This window comes from Rhynchophorus ferrugineus, unplaced genomic scaffold (assembly GCF_030347505.1).
Source record: "Rhynchophorus ferrugineus isolate W39M unplaced genomic scaffold, kcgeb_rfMv2 rfM3, whole genome shotgun sequence".
NCBI classification, from domain to species: Eukaryota; Metazoa; Arthropoda; class Insecta; order Coleoptera; family Curculionidae; genus Rhynchophorus; species Rhynchophorus ferrugineus.
Genome location: NW_027472582.1, coordinates 54,742,177 through 54,763,112, shown reverse-complemented (window position 1 = coordinate 54,763,112; position 20,936 = coordinate 54,742,177). Strand labels below are relative to the sequence as shown.

Sequence of the window (20,936 nt, the reverse complement as noted above, 5' to 3'; positions counted from 1 at the left end):
TAGGTCTGTAGGAACGACGAAATTATAAACTGGTTATATCCAGATAAATATTTGATGTAAGGTTTAAATGAAGTCATTAAGACATACAAATATAGCATATGTTCATACTAAAAGAGATTTGCCATGTGATGTATTGGTTTACTAGAATAACCAAATTACGTCAAAATACGTGGTAATACAAATCAATTTTCACTAAAGAAAAAGCAATTATGCGATAAAAATATTTTTAAAAAGACATTTATCCTATATTATTATTATTATTTAATTATTACATTGTTACTAGTCGTGTCCGACTGACCTACAATTTGTCTTTATGATAACTTAAATCCTGGTATATAACTAGGAGGACCAATCGGCCCTATCTCAGTCTCTGGTGAAATAATGTTTATACATGTCACTGCTGTGCTTTTTATTTTACACACGTCACTACACAACATTACAAAAGATCAGTTGGTTTGATTCTTTTGAGTCTGTGTCCTATTTTGGTGATATCCAAAAGCTGCAATACTTGCAATTACCTTTATTTTTTGACTGACTGTGGGTATTTGAAGGTCTCGATGTAGGTAATCAGTCCTATAGTATTTGGATGTGCCCACAATACCTCTCAGGACTTCTGAAAAATTTGTATTTTGTTTATGTTACTGCTTGCACAACATCCCCATAATTGAGCTCCGTATGTCCATATAGGTTTCAGTATTTGCTTATATAAAAGCAATTTATTATGTACTGATAATTGTGTTTTTTTTTTCAATTAGCTAGTACATTTTCTTATATTTCAATTCCAGTTCTTTTCATTTCTTCTTTATATGTTCCTTCCAGCGAAGTTTTGCATCAAGGTTCATTCCGAGATATTTAGCGTTGTTACTAGATGGAATGAAGTATTATTTAATGTTATTGGTGCTTGTACGGTCTGAATGTAGGTGAACTGCGCATGCACAGATTTACTTTCATTAATTTTTATTTTCAAGCATGTGTCCAATTATTTATATTGTCACTTGACTGTTATAATTTTCGTGAGGCTTCTTCACTATTGTCTCCGACAGCTATAATCGCAGTATTATCAGCAAACGTAGCCATCGAAATATTCTCCATTTGTGGTATATTACAAGTGTAGAGATAAAGCATCGGTCCCAGTATACTTCCTTACACCTTCTTGGTACACCTTCTTTAGTTTATTTTATTGTAGAGTAACCTTCTTCTTGTTTGACTCTAAACATTCTGGTTGTAATATACGATTTTAATAGTTCGGTGTGTTGTTTTGGTAACATTTTCTGTAATTTATGAACAAATCCTTCATGCCAAACCTTATCAAAGGCTTATGCTACATCTTAGAATATAGCTGAGCACACTTTTTTACTTTAGTAGGCTTTTTCAATAACATCTGTTAGTCTGTGGACCTGGTCAATTGTTGAATGCTTGTTAATAAACCCAAACTGGTATGTTGGTATTAGATTATTTCTCTCTGTAATCGGTTTTATTCTTTTCAACAGGAGTTTTTCAAAAACCTTAGATATGACTGGCAGCATAGAGGTCTATAGGCTTTTATTTCGTTTCATTATTCAATATGACAACAAATAACTAAATTAATCACATTATTGGCGTTGGCGATAATAACGGTATATATTGACTGATCTTGAAATCTGGAGTTTGCTTCCTGATATAGTTCTAAATTCATGTGCTTTGAGAAGTAATAAGGGAAAGTATTGACAATATGGAAAACTAACGGATCGCCTGCTAAATTTTCAACTGCATCCAGATAGGGCAAATTCAGAATGTGACAGGAAAAGGAAGGTCTACGGCTGAACTAATAAAGTCAAAGAGACCAATCTACATAACATTTTGCTTCTCTATAATAAAACTAAAGTCAAGGCTAAATGACACTTATTTCCGTCTGTATGTATCCGGACACTGCACAATTTAAATAGTTTAAGTTGATGAACATATGCAGACACAGAGACAGACACAGAGTGCAAGGGTGTTTAAGACATGCTTTTCCCACATTTTTATGTAATAATAATATCTAATTTAAAAAAAAACAACGAAAAACTATTGAAGAATGAATTAAATCGAATCCATGAGATCAATATAAACAATAATAATTTTAATTACTCATACCATATTACAACAGGATTGGCAACGTACTGGCTAGGATGAAGGGACGATAATCAATTTAAAATTGAATAAGAGGCAATTGTCCGAGTTTCCATATGATTTCTGGCATAGCTAAATATTTTTTGAAATGGTCTCTAAGTTGGTAATCAGTAGTCTTAATACTGAGAACTATTTTTTTCGGAATCCACATTAAATAGTCCAGGTATACCCTAGATGTCAATGAACTTCTAAATTTTTCAACCGATTTTAGTGATTTGTATATTTGTGTATTATATTGCATTGCGTTTGTACTGCAAAAAGATAGTATTTGTTCAAACTAATATAGGCATAAAACAATCCGTATTCAATTTTGTTTAATAATGTGAGAAATCTTAATTGAATGGAATCGTACAGTTCTGTTGGCAGTTTCGATCAATCTAAATCTACTATTTCTAGGATGATTAATCGACGTTCCGGCCGTTTTCAGATGCGTATAAATCAAACCGGGAGGAAAGCTATTGTATTGTGATCAGATCAAGAGAACACCAGTTTCAGTCGTGTTCTGATTTTTAAAGCCCTATTGACGGAATCAGTGTCAACTCTTTTCAACAACAGAAGGCGAACAATCAACTTTCATATAACGATATGGTTATATGTGATTAAGAGTTATGTTATAGCTTTAAATATTCATTTAGAATTATCACCGACATTTAATAATTTTAATAGTAATTTTAAATAGGAATTCTAAATAATAATATTTTTTAATATTATTACTATTAAAACGTATAGTACAATAGCATAAAATCAAAGTATACTGAACTAAAGAAATAGATAAATGAGACATCCTCCTGTATAATAGACAAAATCAGTTATTATAGTTCTCAGTTGTATGTCTAAAAGTCAAAATAAAGGATTATTCTATATTGATTGATCATATTACACTCTGGTCAAACAAAAGGCCCAAATATAGCCTGTTGAAAGGTCAAGCCGAGCAGACCCATGAAGAGATTGCAACTGGGGTTATACCAGCAATCTAGAATCACAAAAATATTGTATTTATCTAAAGAAATTAATCAATTCATTTATAAAAATGCATTTATAGTATATGCAAAGTAGCAGTGAAATTACGTCCTCAAGATGTCGTTTTAGTACCGGACAATATTGCCCTTCCCACTTTATTCCAGTTAAATATGCTGTTGCCAGTAAATATGTATATTGTTGCCGCTACACTATTGCAGTATGATCACTATAACTAAAATCTTCTTGATTAAAGTGAAACAATATAATTTTGAATTCACCGAAAATATACTATTTACTTACCTTGATCTTAGTTCTATTCAAGATTAAATTTATGAAATGTATAAAAACAGTGAGTATTTTTTTAATAGAAACATAATTTAATACAATCTCAGATCAATTGAAAAGTCCCCGACCTGACACATAGATGGCGCTACTAGAATTAAATCTATATGTTTTTTGGTTAGCCTTAACCCTCATGCGTGTATAAATTTGACAGCTGTGGATCATTAGGTTGTGAATTATAGCATTTTGAGTAAAGCAACTTTTGTTACTGTGAAAAAATGGATAAAAAGGAATTTTGCGTGTTGATAAAACATTGCCTTTTGAAGAGAGAAAATACAGTTGAAGTAAAAACTTCGCTTGATGCCGAGTTTCCGGACACTGTCTCAGGAAAATTAACCATCAAGGATTGGTATGCTAGGTTTAGACGTGGTAAAATGAGCACCGAAGACGGTGAAACGCAGTGGAAGCCCAAAAGAGGTTGTTACCGATGAAAACATTTAAAAAATCCACTAAATTATTTTGAATGACAATGCACCGTGTCAGAAGTGAGTCAAAACAATGGCAAAAATCCATAAATTGGGCTTCAAATTGCTTCCTCATCCACCGTATTCTCCAGGTCTGGCCCCCAGCGACTATTTCCTGTTTGTTCTCAGATCTGAAAAGTATCGAAAAGTTGGAGGGTCACTATAATCAGTGTATCTCCGTTGAAGGGACTTATTGTATATTACTATTTTGTAATGTACTTATTGTATATTAGATGTACCGTAACATTAAAATTAAAATTATTGTTTATTATCGGTGTTTTAGATAATCATTTTCAGAAATTTCTGGGTTTTTTTGATCATTTGTGATTTTTACTCAAGTTTGTACACACTATACACTTACTAAATACACAATTCTCAACAAAAGACTCCCGATGATTAGAGGGACATTAGCCATCCACAGTTTGGAAATTCTACATTAAGATGCTTAAATAGTAGAACTCTTGATAAGTATGGTTAGATTTATTATACTTTTTCCTTTTTTTATTGTTCTTCTGATTATTAGTTCAATCATATTTCCATTTTTCGTTCAATTCTAAAAAATGTAAATAACAATTAGTTTATATAGTTTATATACTATATATACAATAATATATATAGTATATAAACCGTATTAGTTTATACGATATCCGTTAATCGAACACTTCGCCTTATTCACTCCGCCACCCATATTTGTACCTTCAGCTTTAATATTCTTATACTATATTTTGTGTACCCATATCTTATTTTAAATCAATTTTAAACGTTTATTGACCAGTACAAGACAACAAATTGTCATTATTTTACATATCTTAGAGATATAAAAATACCAAAAATGAATTTCTCGAATCTTCGTTCGTTTCGAAATGAAACCATATGTAAAAATTGTATTAAAAATCCAAAAGACATCCCACGTACGTGATTCAGTAACTTTTAAAATTATTTATTTACTTAAGTTGCGCCATGGCATTTTTGACGGGGTACGTATCGTCTGTTTCAAGTACGGAGTTATAGAGAAGGGAGTTTTAGCACGATAGAGTTTCTCTGAATAAAAGTATAACCATATATGTAAGCACAATAATATACAAATTATATTAAATAAAATTATTGAAATATAACATTTTACTCAATAAATCTCCGGTATGATGATTTCTATATGCTGCTATTTCTATTTTCTATATGTAGATTCTGAATCAAAATGATCAACTATTGACTGGATCACTAAATTAAAATGCAAGAGTATAGAACGATTCGATCGATCAAAATTGAGAATTTTTCTGAGGTAGTATTTAAAAATTCACAAAATGATTTTGTACACCTACAAAGTAACTGAAAATAATGAGTTGGTATGATATAGATGATAATTTAATTTTCCTATCGTCGAAGTAAGGATGAATGAAAATATAGGTTAGGGTAAATGTTATAATCCGATAATTAATTAATTAGTTATAATAGATTTGGTAGGTTTTAGTAAGATTTGGTGGGTTTTAGTAGGTGAAAGTCCTAATCGTTTCTGATGCACTGTAATGTATTGGGTAAAAAAGGCACGATTAACAGCATAACGTTAAGGGATACAAGAGCTTAATACTTGAGACTAACTTGAAATAAGTGATAAACAGCAAAGGATAACAGGTCTGTTGATAAAATTTATCATTTAGAAAAAAAAAAGTCGTTCTGGTATTTTATAGCCTCTGACTATATAGTACCAACTGATTTCTCATTGGTATTGATGCGCTAACCTATGGTGTTGGTCATGGCATTATGGCAATTGATTGCTACAAATATTGATAATCTTTGGTAGGAAGTATGTTGATGAATAAAGTCCCATCTTTAAAATAAAATGACTGGATATATAATAATTGAAATTGTTCCATTTATGTATAAGGCCTGTATAATAAGAACATTTTAGTCTAGACCAAAAATCGCGTAGAAATAGTTTTATTATTATAGAATAGAACGTTTGGGAAGTGGAAGCTTGGCACTAACAATCAAACTTACAATGATTTTAAAAGATATTTTACGGTGCTTGGCACTCCTAAGTATTACACTATGTGTTATTTTTATATACCAGTATATACAATTTCCCCATACTTCGACAAAATAAAGCAGATTAGCAAATTAACGGATAATGGGCGACGCCAGCAAAATGGCATTTTGGATACACAAGAGCCTCTAGCGAAATCATGCTATTTTTATGTCATTTTATATAAATATCAATCAAAACCTTTCATTTCCTACAACTTTTTTCTCTCTTCAACTGATCTCTCTGATAACGTGGCGATACCGCGTCTAAAGGACGATATTCCGATGCACTTCCGCACTTCGAGACAGTGCGCCAGCAAATTGTTTTGGTCCACTAGGCCACTTTGCTCAGCGTTCATAACTTAATAATTAGACAGTAATTAATGGAAAACTGGTATTTTATAACGACAAATGCCAGGACCACCATACTTAACAGTTACGTTAAACAAGTCGTTTAGAAACTTCGCATTTTCACCAATAGATGTCGCTGGTTAAAATACATGCAAACACTTTATATTTGTTTTCATTGTGAGTTGATTATGCCTGAGATTTCATAAAAAATATTTTAAAAACTCGAGGATTTCTCGAGGTGATATTTCTGTACTGTGTTTGTTCCTATGGAGGGTAATGAATCGATATCATGTGTTTGACCCATCTGAGTAAACAAACCGAACTAACGACTTGTAGTGAAAAATGAGTATGTTAAGAAGTGTTAATTTGTAAAATTAACTAGACAAAATCTGTATAAAGTCGTAATATATTATTATTATTAAATCATCAGTTTCATCAATCAACAATAGTCTACTCAATCAATCAATAGTCAAATCAAGCACTTCTCAAAATACTTCGATCTAAATAGGAATCCACTAACTCAAAAATACCGTAACGTTAAAAAACCTCACTCGTAAAACACATTTTTAATAATCAAAGTCCTTACAGCAGAACCATCTTTTCATGTAATATTGACTTAAGACCGCCATCTTGTTCCCCACTCGACAGTTAAAGACCCATTGTGACCGTTGATGTGTATCGCCCCAGCTGTAAAACGCTGTTTAAACAACAACAAACCGACGTTACGATGTTTGCAGACATCAATAATTTTTTTCGCTATAGATAAATATTAAATCCCATCGAGGTACGCCGAAAACACTGATTCATTTAATAAAATAAACAGGGGTATGTAAATATTTTTCGCTAGGGTCGTTAAGGATGCCCCTTTTCGATTATATTTCGAGAGCGGGTCTCGTTATGCCCGGCACGGTGATTCTCAGATTTGAAATCTCGGGTTGTCCCAATTAGCAAGAATGCGTATATAAATATTTTCAATTAACAGCATAGCAGTAAAATATTACTCAGGAGAAAGTGAGAACCAATCAACAAACCAGTATCATTGACATTAAAACATAATGTGATTCGTATTTTACCTTAAAAAGAAAAACATATTTCAAGATACAAAATATATTATGGCTCAAACATTGATGTTTATAATATATTCATCAAAAATTAACCGACTTCAAAAAATATATAAGTCAATAAAAATTAAAAAATAATCAAACTTAGATTTTTAACACAAAAAAAAGACTTAAAATAAAATATGTAGGTAATAACTAAATAAAACGAACAAAGCCCTTACTTAACCTATCTACTACACATATTTTATACTCTACTATATAAACATAATTTAGTTTAATACTTACCTAAACCTACTTATCTATTTACAATATTATTTTAACTACTACCGACTCAGCACTTTGAAATCGGTGCCCAGCCTAAAGAGTTATATTAAATTAGATTTAGTCGGCTTTGTGGTCAGTGGTAAAGGCGATAGGTCGGTCCTGCTACTGTTGCGATAACCGCGGGTTCGAATCCTGCAGGAACATGATCGTAAATTTATATTTGTAACTGTTTAAAATTTGTGAATGTTCTAGGCAAGAGTGTAAAATCCGACAAGGAGAATGATCCCAGTCACGCCAGTAACCAGGCTGGGTAAGACCGGATGTCTTCTGGAGATGATTTCTAAAGTTGGTCACTCGCCAGTCGGTAGGCCTAATGCTGAGGACCGTGGTTCAGAGCCCACGTTAGACTTTAGGCCTAGTTCAGATAAATCCATAGTTGGTAAAAGGAGACTAAAATATTTTTAAAAGAAAAAAACATAATGCGAATCGTATCATACCTTAGAAATAAAAACATATTTCAAGATACAAAATAAATTATGGTTCAAACATTAATATGTTTATGACATATTCATTAAAAAATTAACAGACTTCAAAAAACATATAAGGAACTCACTAAAATTTATAAAATAATCAAATTTAGATTCTTAACACACAAAAAAACGCCTTAAAATAAAATACGTAGATAATAACTAAATAAAAACAAAAAAGCCCTTATTTAACCTATCTACTACATATTTTGTATTCTACTAAATAAACATAATTTAGTTTAATACTTACCTAAACCTACTTATCTATTTACAATATTATTTTAACTACTACCGACTCAGCACTTTGAAATCGGTGCCCAGCCTAAAGAGTTATATTAAATTAGATTTAGTCGGCTTTGTGGTCAGTGGTAAAGGCGATAGGTCGGTCCTGCTACTGTTGCGATAACCGCGGGTTCGAATCCTGCAGGAACATGATCGTAAATTTATATTTGTAACTGTTTAAAATTTGTGAATGTTCTAGGCAAGAGTGTAAAATCCGACAAGGAAAATGATCCCAGTCACGCCAGTAACCAGGCTGGGTAAGACCGGATGTCTTCTGGGATGATTTTTAAAGTTGGTCACTCGCCAGTCGGTAGGCTTAATGCTGCGGACCATGGTTCGGAGCCCCACGTTAAACTGTAGGTCCAGTCCGGATAAAGCCCTAGTTGGTAAAAAGAGACTTTAAAATATATTTTTAAAGAACTTAGACTTACTTTGTTCGTAATTTAATATTTTGTATATGACACAAAATTATATGATAATTTTTATATTATTTGAGGGCTCGGCACCGACTTCAAACTGATCAGTTGGTAGAATTTAAAATAATATTGTAAATAAATTAGCAAGTTTAGGTAGGTATTAAGTTAGGCTAATAAATACGTGTAGTAGATAGTTTAAATATGGGATTTGATTATTTTTAATTAGTTATTACAAAGATTATAATATACATATTTTATTTTAAACCTTTTTTTGTGCTTTAATTACGCCAAGAAACGGTTTAAAGTTCGAGTCAGTGTCGTTTTTAATAAATTTTAAATAATGTCTCCAATTTAAATAGTATATATTTCTAAGAGATTCTTCAAAATTAATTATCACACCTAATAAGTGACGGTTTGAAGTTGTTAATAACATAATATATTACAAAAGTAACAAGATGAATAAAAAGAATGCGAAAAATGAAATATGACAGTTTGAAATAAGCGACAGATGCCGTTGATAGATGGCACTAGGTACAATACCCACAAATGCAATGAATAAAACATCGGCATAACAGCAGAATCCAATTAAAAATTAGGAAGCAGGCTAGGAGTGGCACGCTCATAAAGAAGAAGCGGAGGAGGTGAAATAGAATAGGAGAACGCGAACTCAAAAGAGCACCGCCTGTCAGTCTGCGGTGCTCTATTTGCAGTTAAGTTTTTTACCAACCTAGTCGGAAACCAGACGGTACACGGAATATATTGTGACAGGAACGGGCGCTTTGGTGTCGCAGCTATTGTTTTTATTGAGATTGTGTGGGCTTATGTTGCAATACCGATTCATAAAGCTCTCCCGGAGAGTTATTCGATGACATTTTCAAACTTATTCGGTTACACATGAAAATTACGTGCACTGGCTACATGAATAATGTCAGTTCAGTATTCGGTTCGATCATAGAATATACCACAAATAAAAAAAACTACAACTAAATATTGTGCAGATACATAAATTTCGTATAAATCTCCGTATTACTTTTAAAATATGTTTTCTGTTTTGTTGTTAGAGTATTGTAGAATCAATATAGAATTATAGAAAATAGAAACAATTCGTGCAAACACATAGTTGCCGTCTATAAAAGTAATTCATATGAAATAGTACAGTCATTCATTCTTCCATGTCATTTTAATTTTTTTTAAAGTTTGTAAAATTCAAGGTCTACTGATCAGAATGGAACTGTTGCCAGAGACTAAAAGATTGAAATTGGCCTGGAGATCCTACAACATCATAAAGTAGTGTGGTTTGTTGTCGATGAAAAACGCCTTTTTTCCCCTAAGTCTGTATTATATTATATGTTATGTATGCTATGTTTTATATTATTTCTCATTCCAAGTACAAATCCCTTCCATTTTTTCTACCTCTGCTCAATTTTTTGGCTTCAAACAGAGTTTATTTTTCTTGTGAACCATTTGTCTATACATTCAACTTGCTCGTTCTCCTTTGCGTCCTTTGTCCCCAGTCTTCTTTATTCAGGAAGAATTAAAATAAATACTACACTATTTGACCAAAAAATGCATTGAATAATTTAACCCGCAGTGAATCATTTCAAACATTGCTCGCAAAAAATATTTCATTTAGTAGTTTAAGCAGCGATCACAATTAAAAAATCGGTTAACTAAAATGTTCACTGTTAATTCATAGTATACAGTCTAACATATATAATTCAAAATTATTCTATACCTAGATCTAAGTTATCATAAAAACCAATTCTATACCTAGATTTTTCTCTTCTACATTGTATCCATGTTGCTGTACACTGGACAGTTCTTAATAAAAATTTAAACAACAAAAGTTACAGAGATGTTTAAACTTATGAACAAAATGCAATATCTTCGTCCAGCAGTGTATCTACGTTTAGCTAAACGCCATTTCCTTCCTCGCATTAGCGTTTCTTTAATACTGCTATTAAATAATAAAATAATACAAGTAATCCGAACATAAACTTCATCATTATTTATATTATGCTCATATAAATTAATTACGACATACGCCACAGAATACTAAAGCAGGCCATTAATAAATCTTGTAAGAACGCGTAATACAAGTAAGACATTTTATTAGCGAACTTGGGACTACCACAGCTCGACTGCAAGTGCGATAATTGTATATATTACTTTTTTTTTCTCCTGTCCCATTCAAGCAGGATCGCTTTACGGATAGGAAATTTAATTAAGGCTGTTAATTAGTTGCGTAGAAGATAAATTAGATATACCAATTAGCCGTTTAATTTTCTAGAATGCTGGCTCGCCACGAAAGGCCTTACAACCTTTTCATCGCGCACTGTTTTTGTCTGAAGCTCTACGACGCTGAATGATGTAATGCGAGACGAGAGCCGTTTTTTTTTTCAGGACGGATTATTCTACTGTTGCATTATTAAATAGCGGTTGCCTGATTTTGTAGTGTTGTATGATGTAGTACACATGAGGTTTGAATATTAAATATTGTAGTATTTATTCAAAATTTGCAAAAAAATCTTAATTATATAAAATATAGTGGAAAATATCAAAATTTGTCCAACCTTCCAAAAAAATACAACCTTCTCTAATCCTTGTCATTTAATGTATTATTATTATTATTTAAAAATTTTGATGTGATTGCCTATATTCCTGTTTTTCAAAATCCTTCAAGTACTTAAATTCCTCATTTATTCTCATGATCCCTCATAAAACAGATGACCTTCTATTCATCTAAAAGAGCTATGTTAATGCCCTAGAGAGTTCGCAAGACCTTTTTAAGCATATCTAGGTAAGTTTTCACACATACTAGTATATTTTGTCATGTTTCGGCAACAAGAAACTTATAGTGCCTACTAATGCCCATTTACACACTAGATATAACATAAATAATGAATATCATGTAAGATATAATATGACACATCAAAGCTTTTAGTTTACTTAACTATTTTATTTTGCCAAAAAAGTGACCTGTCGGTGGAAATTGAACGTCGGCACAAAACGACATCGAGGACCGAAATTACGTATTGTGAAACAAAACCCCCATCACTAGACGATTCACTCGTTACACTATTTAGTCCTAATACACACAGTCGCGCGATATAACATTTATTTATCACCAGTAATATGTCGCCTAAGAGGAATTCAAAAATATTTAGTATTTAAATATTATCGCCACTAAGTCATACTATCGATGCTCGATACTTGGTTCCTACATGAAAGTCTGATCACATACGACAATAATATGCCAAAAAAATCTAGATGACAGAATTTTTTAGTCACTCGGAAATATTGAGAGAAATTTGCTGGGAAAATTTGATATATCCAAATTATAATCGGGGCCTCACTCCGTGCGATCTCCATTTGTTCCGGTTTCTACAAAAGTATCTTAATTAAAAACCCTCTTAAAGCTGGCTCAGAAAAGGGGTTTATGTAAATCACTTGGTTAATTTTGTCGCCCGAATATGAATGAAATTATATCATTTCTTAACATTTGAAACTTCTACAAATCAATTAATATTGAGAAATATTAAATAAACCGAAATTACTTTTTCCCAACGTATTATTGTATCAAAATCAAAAAACGGTACCTTTATATTTGCATCTTATTGCATTATTAACAATGTTATGTTGTCATAGTTATTAAACTTCATATATCGCTACATTATTGGCATTTAAAAAATTACATGAAATATTATGATCTATAAATAAATATCTAACTAAGAAACTATATTGAACTTGTAGGATAGTTTACATAACATACTTGTAAAGACACATATCAGGACTAATTCATAATTGTGTATTAAATCGCATCGGATACATTTGTAACCAACAGTGGAAGTTCTTCAATTTTTTTGGAGATGGAATCCGTAAATTGTCTGAAAGATGGAAAAAGTAGGGACTATCGCTGGACAGTTATTTGAATCAAATTTATTGTACAATAAAGCTTCAAATTGAAAATATACCTTTTAATTATAATCCTAATCTATAACTTCTTTTTATCTCATCTTAAATTATACAAAATTCTTTTTTTGATACGTGGCATTATTTAAGAATTTCAACACATTATAATATAAATGTAAATTTTCACACGACACGAGAAGCGTAGTAACGCATTTTTAGTGAAAGAAGCGGTTTTTTACTAAAATGTTATAAAAAAATGTTGCTTATTGTCCCAGTATAATTAACACTTACACATTTTTTCGCGCATTATTTTGTTCGAAAAATAATTGTTGAAATTCTAGATAAGGAAGATAGAAGATATTCTAGAAAGATATCGGAGAAAAAATTGACCATATTTTGTAGGAAAATGTATTTATAAAAAGCCTTTACTCACAACCGCTCAGAAGCAATGATGAGGCAAACAACAACATAGCGATAAACCCTCAAACAAAAATATTCCGAAAAGATCTAAATTTTCGAAAGAAAACTAGAATATACTTCATCCAATATTTTTAGGACGTTCAGTATTCAATAACAACAACGTCCCTTTATAATTAATTATATAATTTTTGATGAAATAATAATCTGAAAATAGATATGATTATTATCATTTATCATATCAATTTATTTATACAAGTTATTTAATTCAAAACTAATTAATTAATAAAGGTTAATAAGGTTTAAGATGACGATATAAAATATTATTAATATAACTCTAAATTAAATTGTATAATCAAATCAATACCAGTTATTTACTAATGACTAAAATATGGTGTTATTCGATCGAAATATTATTAGAGAATTATGTAAGAAACGTAGTTAGATAATAAATACAGGTTTATAAATAACAATCAAAGATTTGGCTTTATATCACAAAGTTTTCGAGTTAAATACCCTTGTCAGGAAAAGTACCTTGAATAGGGGTACTATAATGCATCGAATCATCTACATTTGCAATCATGTTTTAATATACAATTAGGATAAGAAACTCATAAGACTTAAACACAATCAGCTTTATTTCTAAACAAGTTATAAGTTCACTTTATTACTAAAAAGTACGAATTATGCAACTATCAAATCTAGAATTAACTTTAGTCTATTTTTCTACTGTTGGTTCGTTACTACTATAAGTTTATAGTACTTGATCAGTATATCTACAAGGTTATATGTTTTACCAGCTGGCCCTACAATAACGAGCATCTCACAGATTTGTGGGACAAAAAGAGATTTTTTTTGGGCGTAATTTACCAGCTGAAAAGGTTTCCTTGCTGATGTTAACTCAATTTATAAGAGAAGATTGCCCGTGAAGGCGCTTTTTTGGAGAATGAGAACCTTTGGCGGTATGAAGAGCCGCCTTTGAGAGGATAGTCTTCGGGGTTACCTGATTGGGAACGCATCTGACAGGGATCTGACGTGGAAATTGTTGGAGAGAGCTGAGGTTGCATGGAATTTCTTCTATAGGGAGAAAATGAACCGTCTTATTTCTGGTGTGTCAGTTTCCCGATGAATTTGGGTATTTCTGACAAACCATGGCACGTTCAGAGTTTGCCACAGAAGTTTATTTTGCATTACCTGAAGCTTTTCCACTAATTCCGCCCTGATAAATCGATACCAAGTGTTATATCCATACAACATGACGGGTCTGATAAGAAGCTTGTAAAGCAAAACTTTAATCATCGGAGACAATTTCTTTTTTTACCTTGCGGATTGCTTTATTTATCTGTGATGACCATACGAATCTACGGTCAAAGATGAAGCCGAGATATGTAGCTTTTTGTCGCCACGGGATTGAGACTTTTTCCACTCTCAGCTGGTAGGCGCAGATGTCTCTCCGATTGTGAGAGATTATGGCCTGGGTTTTTTGGGAAATTTAACTATTGGACTGTGGCATTTAATTTTCTCTGAGCGGCATCTACAGAACGGGAACTGGTGAAGAAAGCTGTGTCATCCGCGTATTGGGCGGTTTCCACATATTTCTTCATTGGGATGTCTGACATGAAGAGGTTGAATAAATCTAGGGCTAACGGGGAACCTTGGGGGGCTCCTGCTTTGACTGATTTAGGACTGGAGAGTGTATTACCGTTATTATCTTTACTTAAAAGGATCTATCCGACAAAAAGGAACGCAGTAAAATTATCAAGTCTTCGGGTAAACCTGCTTCGATGGCTTTGTGTATTAGGCCGTCGTGCCGAACTTTATCAAACGCTTTTGTTAGATCTAAAAATACCGCGCAGAGCTTATGCTTTTTCTTCATGGCGAAGTGAATTTCTGCGGTCAATCTAGTGGCCTGATGTGCACATGAATGTTTGGCTCTGAACCGGTGTTATTCATCTTATATAATATGGTTCTGCTCAGTAAACCGGTTGAGTGCAAAAATGATCGCTCTTTCAACAATCTTGGACATTAAACTAAGCAGGCTGATGAGCCTGTAGTCTAAAGGCGAAGAATCTGCTCCTTTTTTCGGAATCATGACTATGTGTGTTGCAACCGCATGATGGAATTTATGATGTCGGTTAATTCCGAGAGCTGCCTGTATGGGAGCTTTTTGAGTTGGAATACTGAAATTTCATCATATCCAGGTGCCTTTGACATGACAAAAAAAAGATGTTAACTAAATTGGGGATATATTAGGTTTGACAAAGTTAAGACAATATTTTAACGAATCACCCATGCAAAATTGAAAGGAAAAATAGGGATTATTTCTCTATTGCTAATAATCTGATCCATAATTTTAGTCATAGGCTTGAAAATTATCTGAAAAGTATTATGTAGTAAAGAAAATTTTGCAGTGTTATATTTTCAATTTTTAAAATTTCCAAAACATTTGTAATACATGTTTTCTCTTGTTATATTTCACTTTAGTGGTATCAACTATAATTATTATGAACTATATTATCACGCATAAAAATAAGACGGAAAAAAGAAAATTTTTCAGATTTCCAAATGGAAACAATTTTGGAAATGATGTCGAAGACAAAGAATGCCGGCTCGCAATTTAGTGATCAAGGAAACAAGAAGGTCCTTCACCAACTCACTGGTATTAAATCACTAATAGTGTAATAATAAATAAAATATATAATAAAATATAAGTAATAAATAAAAATATAAGTAATAAACTAAAATATTATAAGGAATAATAAATGAAAATAATAGTGAAATATTTGTTATAACGCTATTAGCTTAATATTGTCAGAGTTAATGGATTTTCTCAAGCAACTTTCATTCTAAACCGCTTGGTTCATCGGCAAGACGTTTAAATTTCAAATAAGAACGAGAACAATACATACCTCACGTTCCCAAACATATCTACACAGCTAATTTCGTTGGTAGGTTATTGAGCTCCAATCAGTGAAAAAATTCCTTTATGACTTCCGCGAAAAAGACCCAGTAAGTCAAAAGGCTTTTATTCGATACGTAACGTTCGGTAAGTTGCGTTTTCCTCACGTGCGTCCTTTCGCATGGTCTACGTGTCGTCGCAATATTTAAACGTCGATGACATTGTTCGGCGTTCATCGATTTGCATTCGAACGAACATGAGCGGTCATTTTTAACGCAACACGAATTCTGTGAATGGTTTTCGATTGTGGATCGCGCGGGAACTGTTTACTACACGTCTCACAATTTCAATACTTCTGCTGATATCTATATACATTTTGCAGTGTTCTCTTTATTCTTGAAATATATACAATTCACAACAATAAGCAACTTTTGTGATATGGGTATTTTCTTTACTGCTATGAAATAATCTATCAAATAATCATCAAATAAGATGACCATCGAAATGTAACTTTTCATTACATGTGGATTGAGGGTGCACAAATACCCCCAGCCATAACTATTTCAAGTAAGAAACATTCAAGCTTTCAAAAACAACCCTAGTCCGTGGCTTGGACGTACATGCATCACAGTTAAAGCATCAAAGTATAAGGTCACCAAGGGCGAACTCAAGTTACTAAGAATTCACATGGTCCACTGGAATTTGGACAGAAGCAAGCAGTTTAGGGTGAACGGCCATCAAAAATGAATTGCAGTAGCAGATTCTTAGCCGTAGGCTACTGGAATCAGGAATTACCAAAACCTGGACACTCATTCCATAGAGAAACACCATGGAAATTTGGATAGAAGCAGTGTCATGTTGATCTTCAAAAGTATACTGGTGAAGGAAAGTACAGTGCTTACTCAAACATAATTTTAAAAGGACTATAAGCCGCCCAGACAGGACGACAACCACGTCCATCATTGTGCTCTTTTATTTAGTAGAAAGGTGTTGTGTTATACGATTAATACTGCACTGACTACGGACTGCATTGCCATCTGAGGGCCATCTATTTTAAATAGTTTTACGAGTGAGATATCTAAAAATAGACGCAGGAATGATCCTTGCCTGTTTTTCCATTCAACCAGGCGTCATTCCTTTCCTTTGGATAAAATAGTATTTTGAAGTAAATTAATAGTTTTTGTTTTCTAAGACCTTTCACAAATTATAACTTTCATATTTTCATATTCATTATGAGTGAGAGTTTATTAACCCTTATCATTTTAAAATTCTTAATTATTCCATTCATTAGAAATCATTTATTATTGGCCCTTCAAGTATGTGATAGCGATATTAACCCTGCATATCGTAATTAACAAGTTTTAGTTGGAGTATTTAAAGTTATGCCCCTCCCCTGAATTCGCTACTGCGTTTATAGGTAGCTAAAATATTCAAATTACAGATATAAATGATAATTGGTATTGTTAAAGAGAAACATAAATCCAGCTAAGACACCTTTTACTCATGATATATAATCTAGAACGAGAGAACGTTGAAAACACGATCAGAAATCAGTCGTTACCATCACAATTTATTTCAAGTAGCAACGCAAATCTTTGACGAAAAAAAAAACGTTTTAAAACAAAAAATTTACATAATAATCGTTGTAGTAACTAAATAAAAATAAATAAGAACCTTATTTAACGTATCTTCTACACATATTTTATATTCTACTATATACACACATTTTAGCTTAAAACCTACCTAAACTTATGTTATTTATCTATTTACAACATTATTTTAACTACTATCAACCAATTAGTTTGAAGTCGGTACGACCAACAAATTAAATTTGTTTTTTTTTGTAATTTAATTTTGTGTATGTGACACAAAATTATATTATAATTTGTTTACTTGGGCTCGGCACCGACTTCCAATTTCTTCTTCGATATTTTCTATTGATTATTTTATTAGTAAATTGTTAATGAATATTTAAAAATAAATTAACTACCTAATTCTTGTGAAATGTTTCAATATATTTATTTTTAATGTTTTAGAAATTATAATAATATTATATCCGAGTGTTCAGTGACAATTGCTGGCTGTCGAATAGAAGGTAGACAATCAATTTAAAACGAACCACTTTTAGCGGTAAAAATATTATTTTGCTCTAACTCTAAACTTAATTATTAAAGGAGTGTAGGAATGACTGTATTTCTAAATTTAATTCAATTATACAACACATAATTCAAATATATTTATTACATATCACCGCTAAAAGCTGGTTAATACTTTTCATATAATATATAGCCTATGGTCCAAACAAATTTCCTAAAATGTTTAAATAAACCACATATATGTATAGGAGGTATTGGTTAATAGTATAGAATAAAACCAAAACCTGTCATTATGGCGAAGGTCCCAATTTAGATATGATGTTACAGCCCAATATATAACCTACTAGATACAAATACTTAAAAATGAAGATTTCTATATATGTTGTATAACTATTATGGTACTATATTAATTATATAATACTATATTATAATTAATGTTATTGATTATAAATAATTGTTACTTGTGCTTTTATTTTTTAGTCTAAATACTAGTTTGATATGAAAAATTGAATTGTGTTATAGTTGGTTTTCTAATGTTAAAGGCAAACAGAAACCGGAATTAAAATATTGACTATCTCAAATTATTTCAAAATCTAGAAAACAATAGAAACACAATATATTGTGTCGAAAGTAACGAACTGAAAGTGTTATCTAGTATTACTTGTACAAATAAGCCTCTTACTTTCAACAAAAGAAGGCGCCATTAGTTAGTTAATGTAAATTTGACTGATTTAGAATGTCAAATCATCATCTTATTGTATTAGAATTATGTGCGAGATAATTTGACGTCGAACATAAAATCATAGCGAAAGGCAAAAAGTAAATAAAATGCAAACTGGGCTAAATCATCATAACAAATGACTATATGCTGTATTTGGGTACGTTTTAGTTGGGCATTGGAAGCAATTGAATACAAACTGTCATTATATATTTAAGTAAAAATGCTTATATAGTATATAAAAAGATCATGCATTGGAGATCTACCCCATCCCCTATATTCACAAAATATTCTTAGCTTCATGTCATAACCAAGGAAACTACATTTATTTCAAGAAGTAACAAGTGTAATACATTCTTGGATCGCCCCGAGAGACCACAGTTACTCTAAACCCTACTGAAATATATTGAAACAAAATGGTTCAATGGTATATTAGGTGCTTTCATGTATTTCGATCATTTTTAACCTTAAAAAGGCATTTATTGGGAAAAAGCACAATATATTAATAAAAATATTTTCCACCATTTTCTACAACTTTCTCTTAACTTTCTAGCCACCTGGCCATATCGTGTAGAAAAAGCGATGTTGATTTGGCAGTCATCCAGTGATGGATCCGTTTTTGTATTTCTTGAGAATTTTGCAATTTTATTGCAACCGAGCCATACTGCTCCGCTCTGAACAAAGAGTAATCTGAAATCACCATGTCAGGTAAGTACACTGGCTGCTGCAGAACTTTTCATTCAATCTGCAATAGCGAATCCTTCATAAATTTGCAACGTATGTCATGCAAGAGGATGAGTTTTTCGGCTGTTAATGTTCTTCAAATGATATAAGTATTAAATGAGGAAAGCTGAAGGAAATATGAATTAAACTGGACTCATAATCAATATATAGTATTAAAGGATAATACCTTTCTCGTAATAAATTTTACTTATTAAAAAATGTTTTGTAAAATTATTTTTCATACTAGACTTCTGTAATAATATGAGTATTAGTATTTAAAAGAATTATGTTATTAAAATGTCCTTCGCCATAATGATAACAAATATGGCCTTGATATTTTAATTAGTTACACATTTAATTTGATATAATCTGCTTCGCAAAAAAATAATTTAATATATTTTAAAATAGCTTACTATCAGAAAATATGATACCGGCGACAATTTTATTTTTACCAAAAAGAAACTGGGTCACTTAATATCATATGTCCATGCCCTATGACCATTATCGCAAATATTCAACAGCAAAAAATTGCCGTAAACATCCAACGCATCCCGTTGGTTTCCGTGCCACTTATCAGCCATAGAAGATCTTCCCGAATCAGGCTTGACCTTAACCGAACTGTTTACTCCAATGCACATAATTAAATTTAACATTTTACTTAAAGAATTCTTTTTCTTATCAGTTTGTGTGTTCTTGACGCATCTACTATATATTTATCGCCATGGTGTCGTTACTCATTCGAATCGTATTATTTGGCGACGTCTAAACACTTTACACACTGTTAAACCGAAATATAGGTCATACGAGTATCGAGAATTTGTTTCCATGATATAAGTTAAAAAAAATAGAAAAGCGCACAAGGTGATGATGACAAAGATTTATGTTTTCAAAAATAGTGCTGTTAAATTGAAGAATTCATTGTTATTCTCTAAAAATCAGTTGAAAATTTAGGTTATAGAAATATTTGAAGATACTTCAAAATGAGAGGTAAGAATTCAAGATATATAATGTTAATTATTTTTTAAATATAATAAATTTTATTCAAATAAATAAATTTGATATTTTCGAAATTTGGAGAGTTGAATTCGGTTTAAGAGAAAAATAACTATTTTAAGAGTGAAATAACATTTTAACTTAAAATAAACGTCGACTAGTGGATATTTTCAGATCTTCAGCACCTTCAGATCTTCATCTTATGTACTAAATCAATAAAATCTACTTATTCTTCTGCTTTTTATGATCCCTATAATAATGCAAATCTTTATTATAGGACTAAACCTATCTTGAGAAATTATAAGAAAATGTTATGTTTATTTAATAAATAAGGAAACATT

General features: G+C 31.6%; 1 protein-coding gene across 1 annotated transcript in view; it reads left to right on the top strand.

The window, feature by feature from the left end:
• Nucleotides 1–20,289: 20,289 nt before the first annotated feature.
• The window catches only part of LOC143193482 (neutral amino acid transporter 9), a 35,718-nt gene continuing 35,071 nt past the window's right edge, over nt 20,290–20,936 (top strand). The window contains exon 1 of the mRNA XM_076399711.1: nt 20,290–20,589. Coding sequence (XP_076255826.1) covers nt 20,583–20,589 — 7 coding nt within the window. The 5' untranslated portion in view covers nt 20,290–20,582. The remainder of the gene's footprint in view (nt 20,590–20,936) is intronic.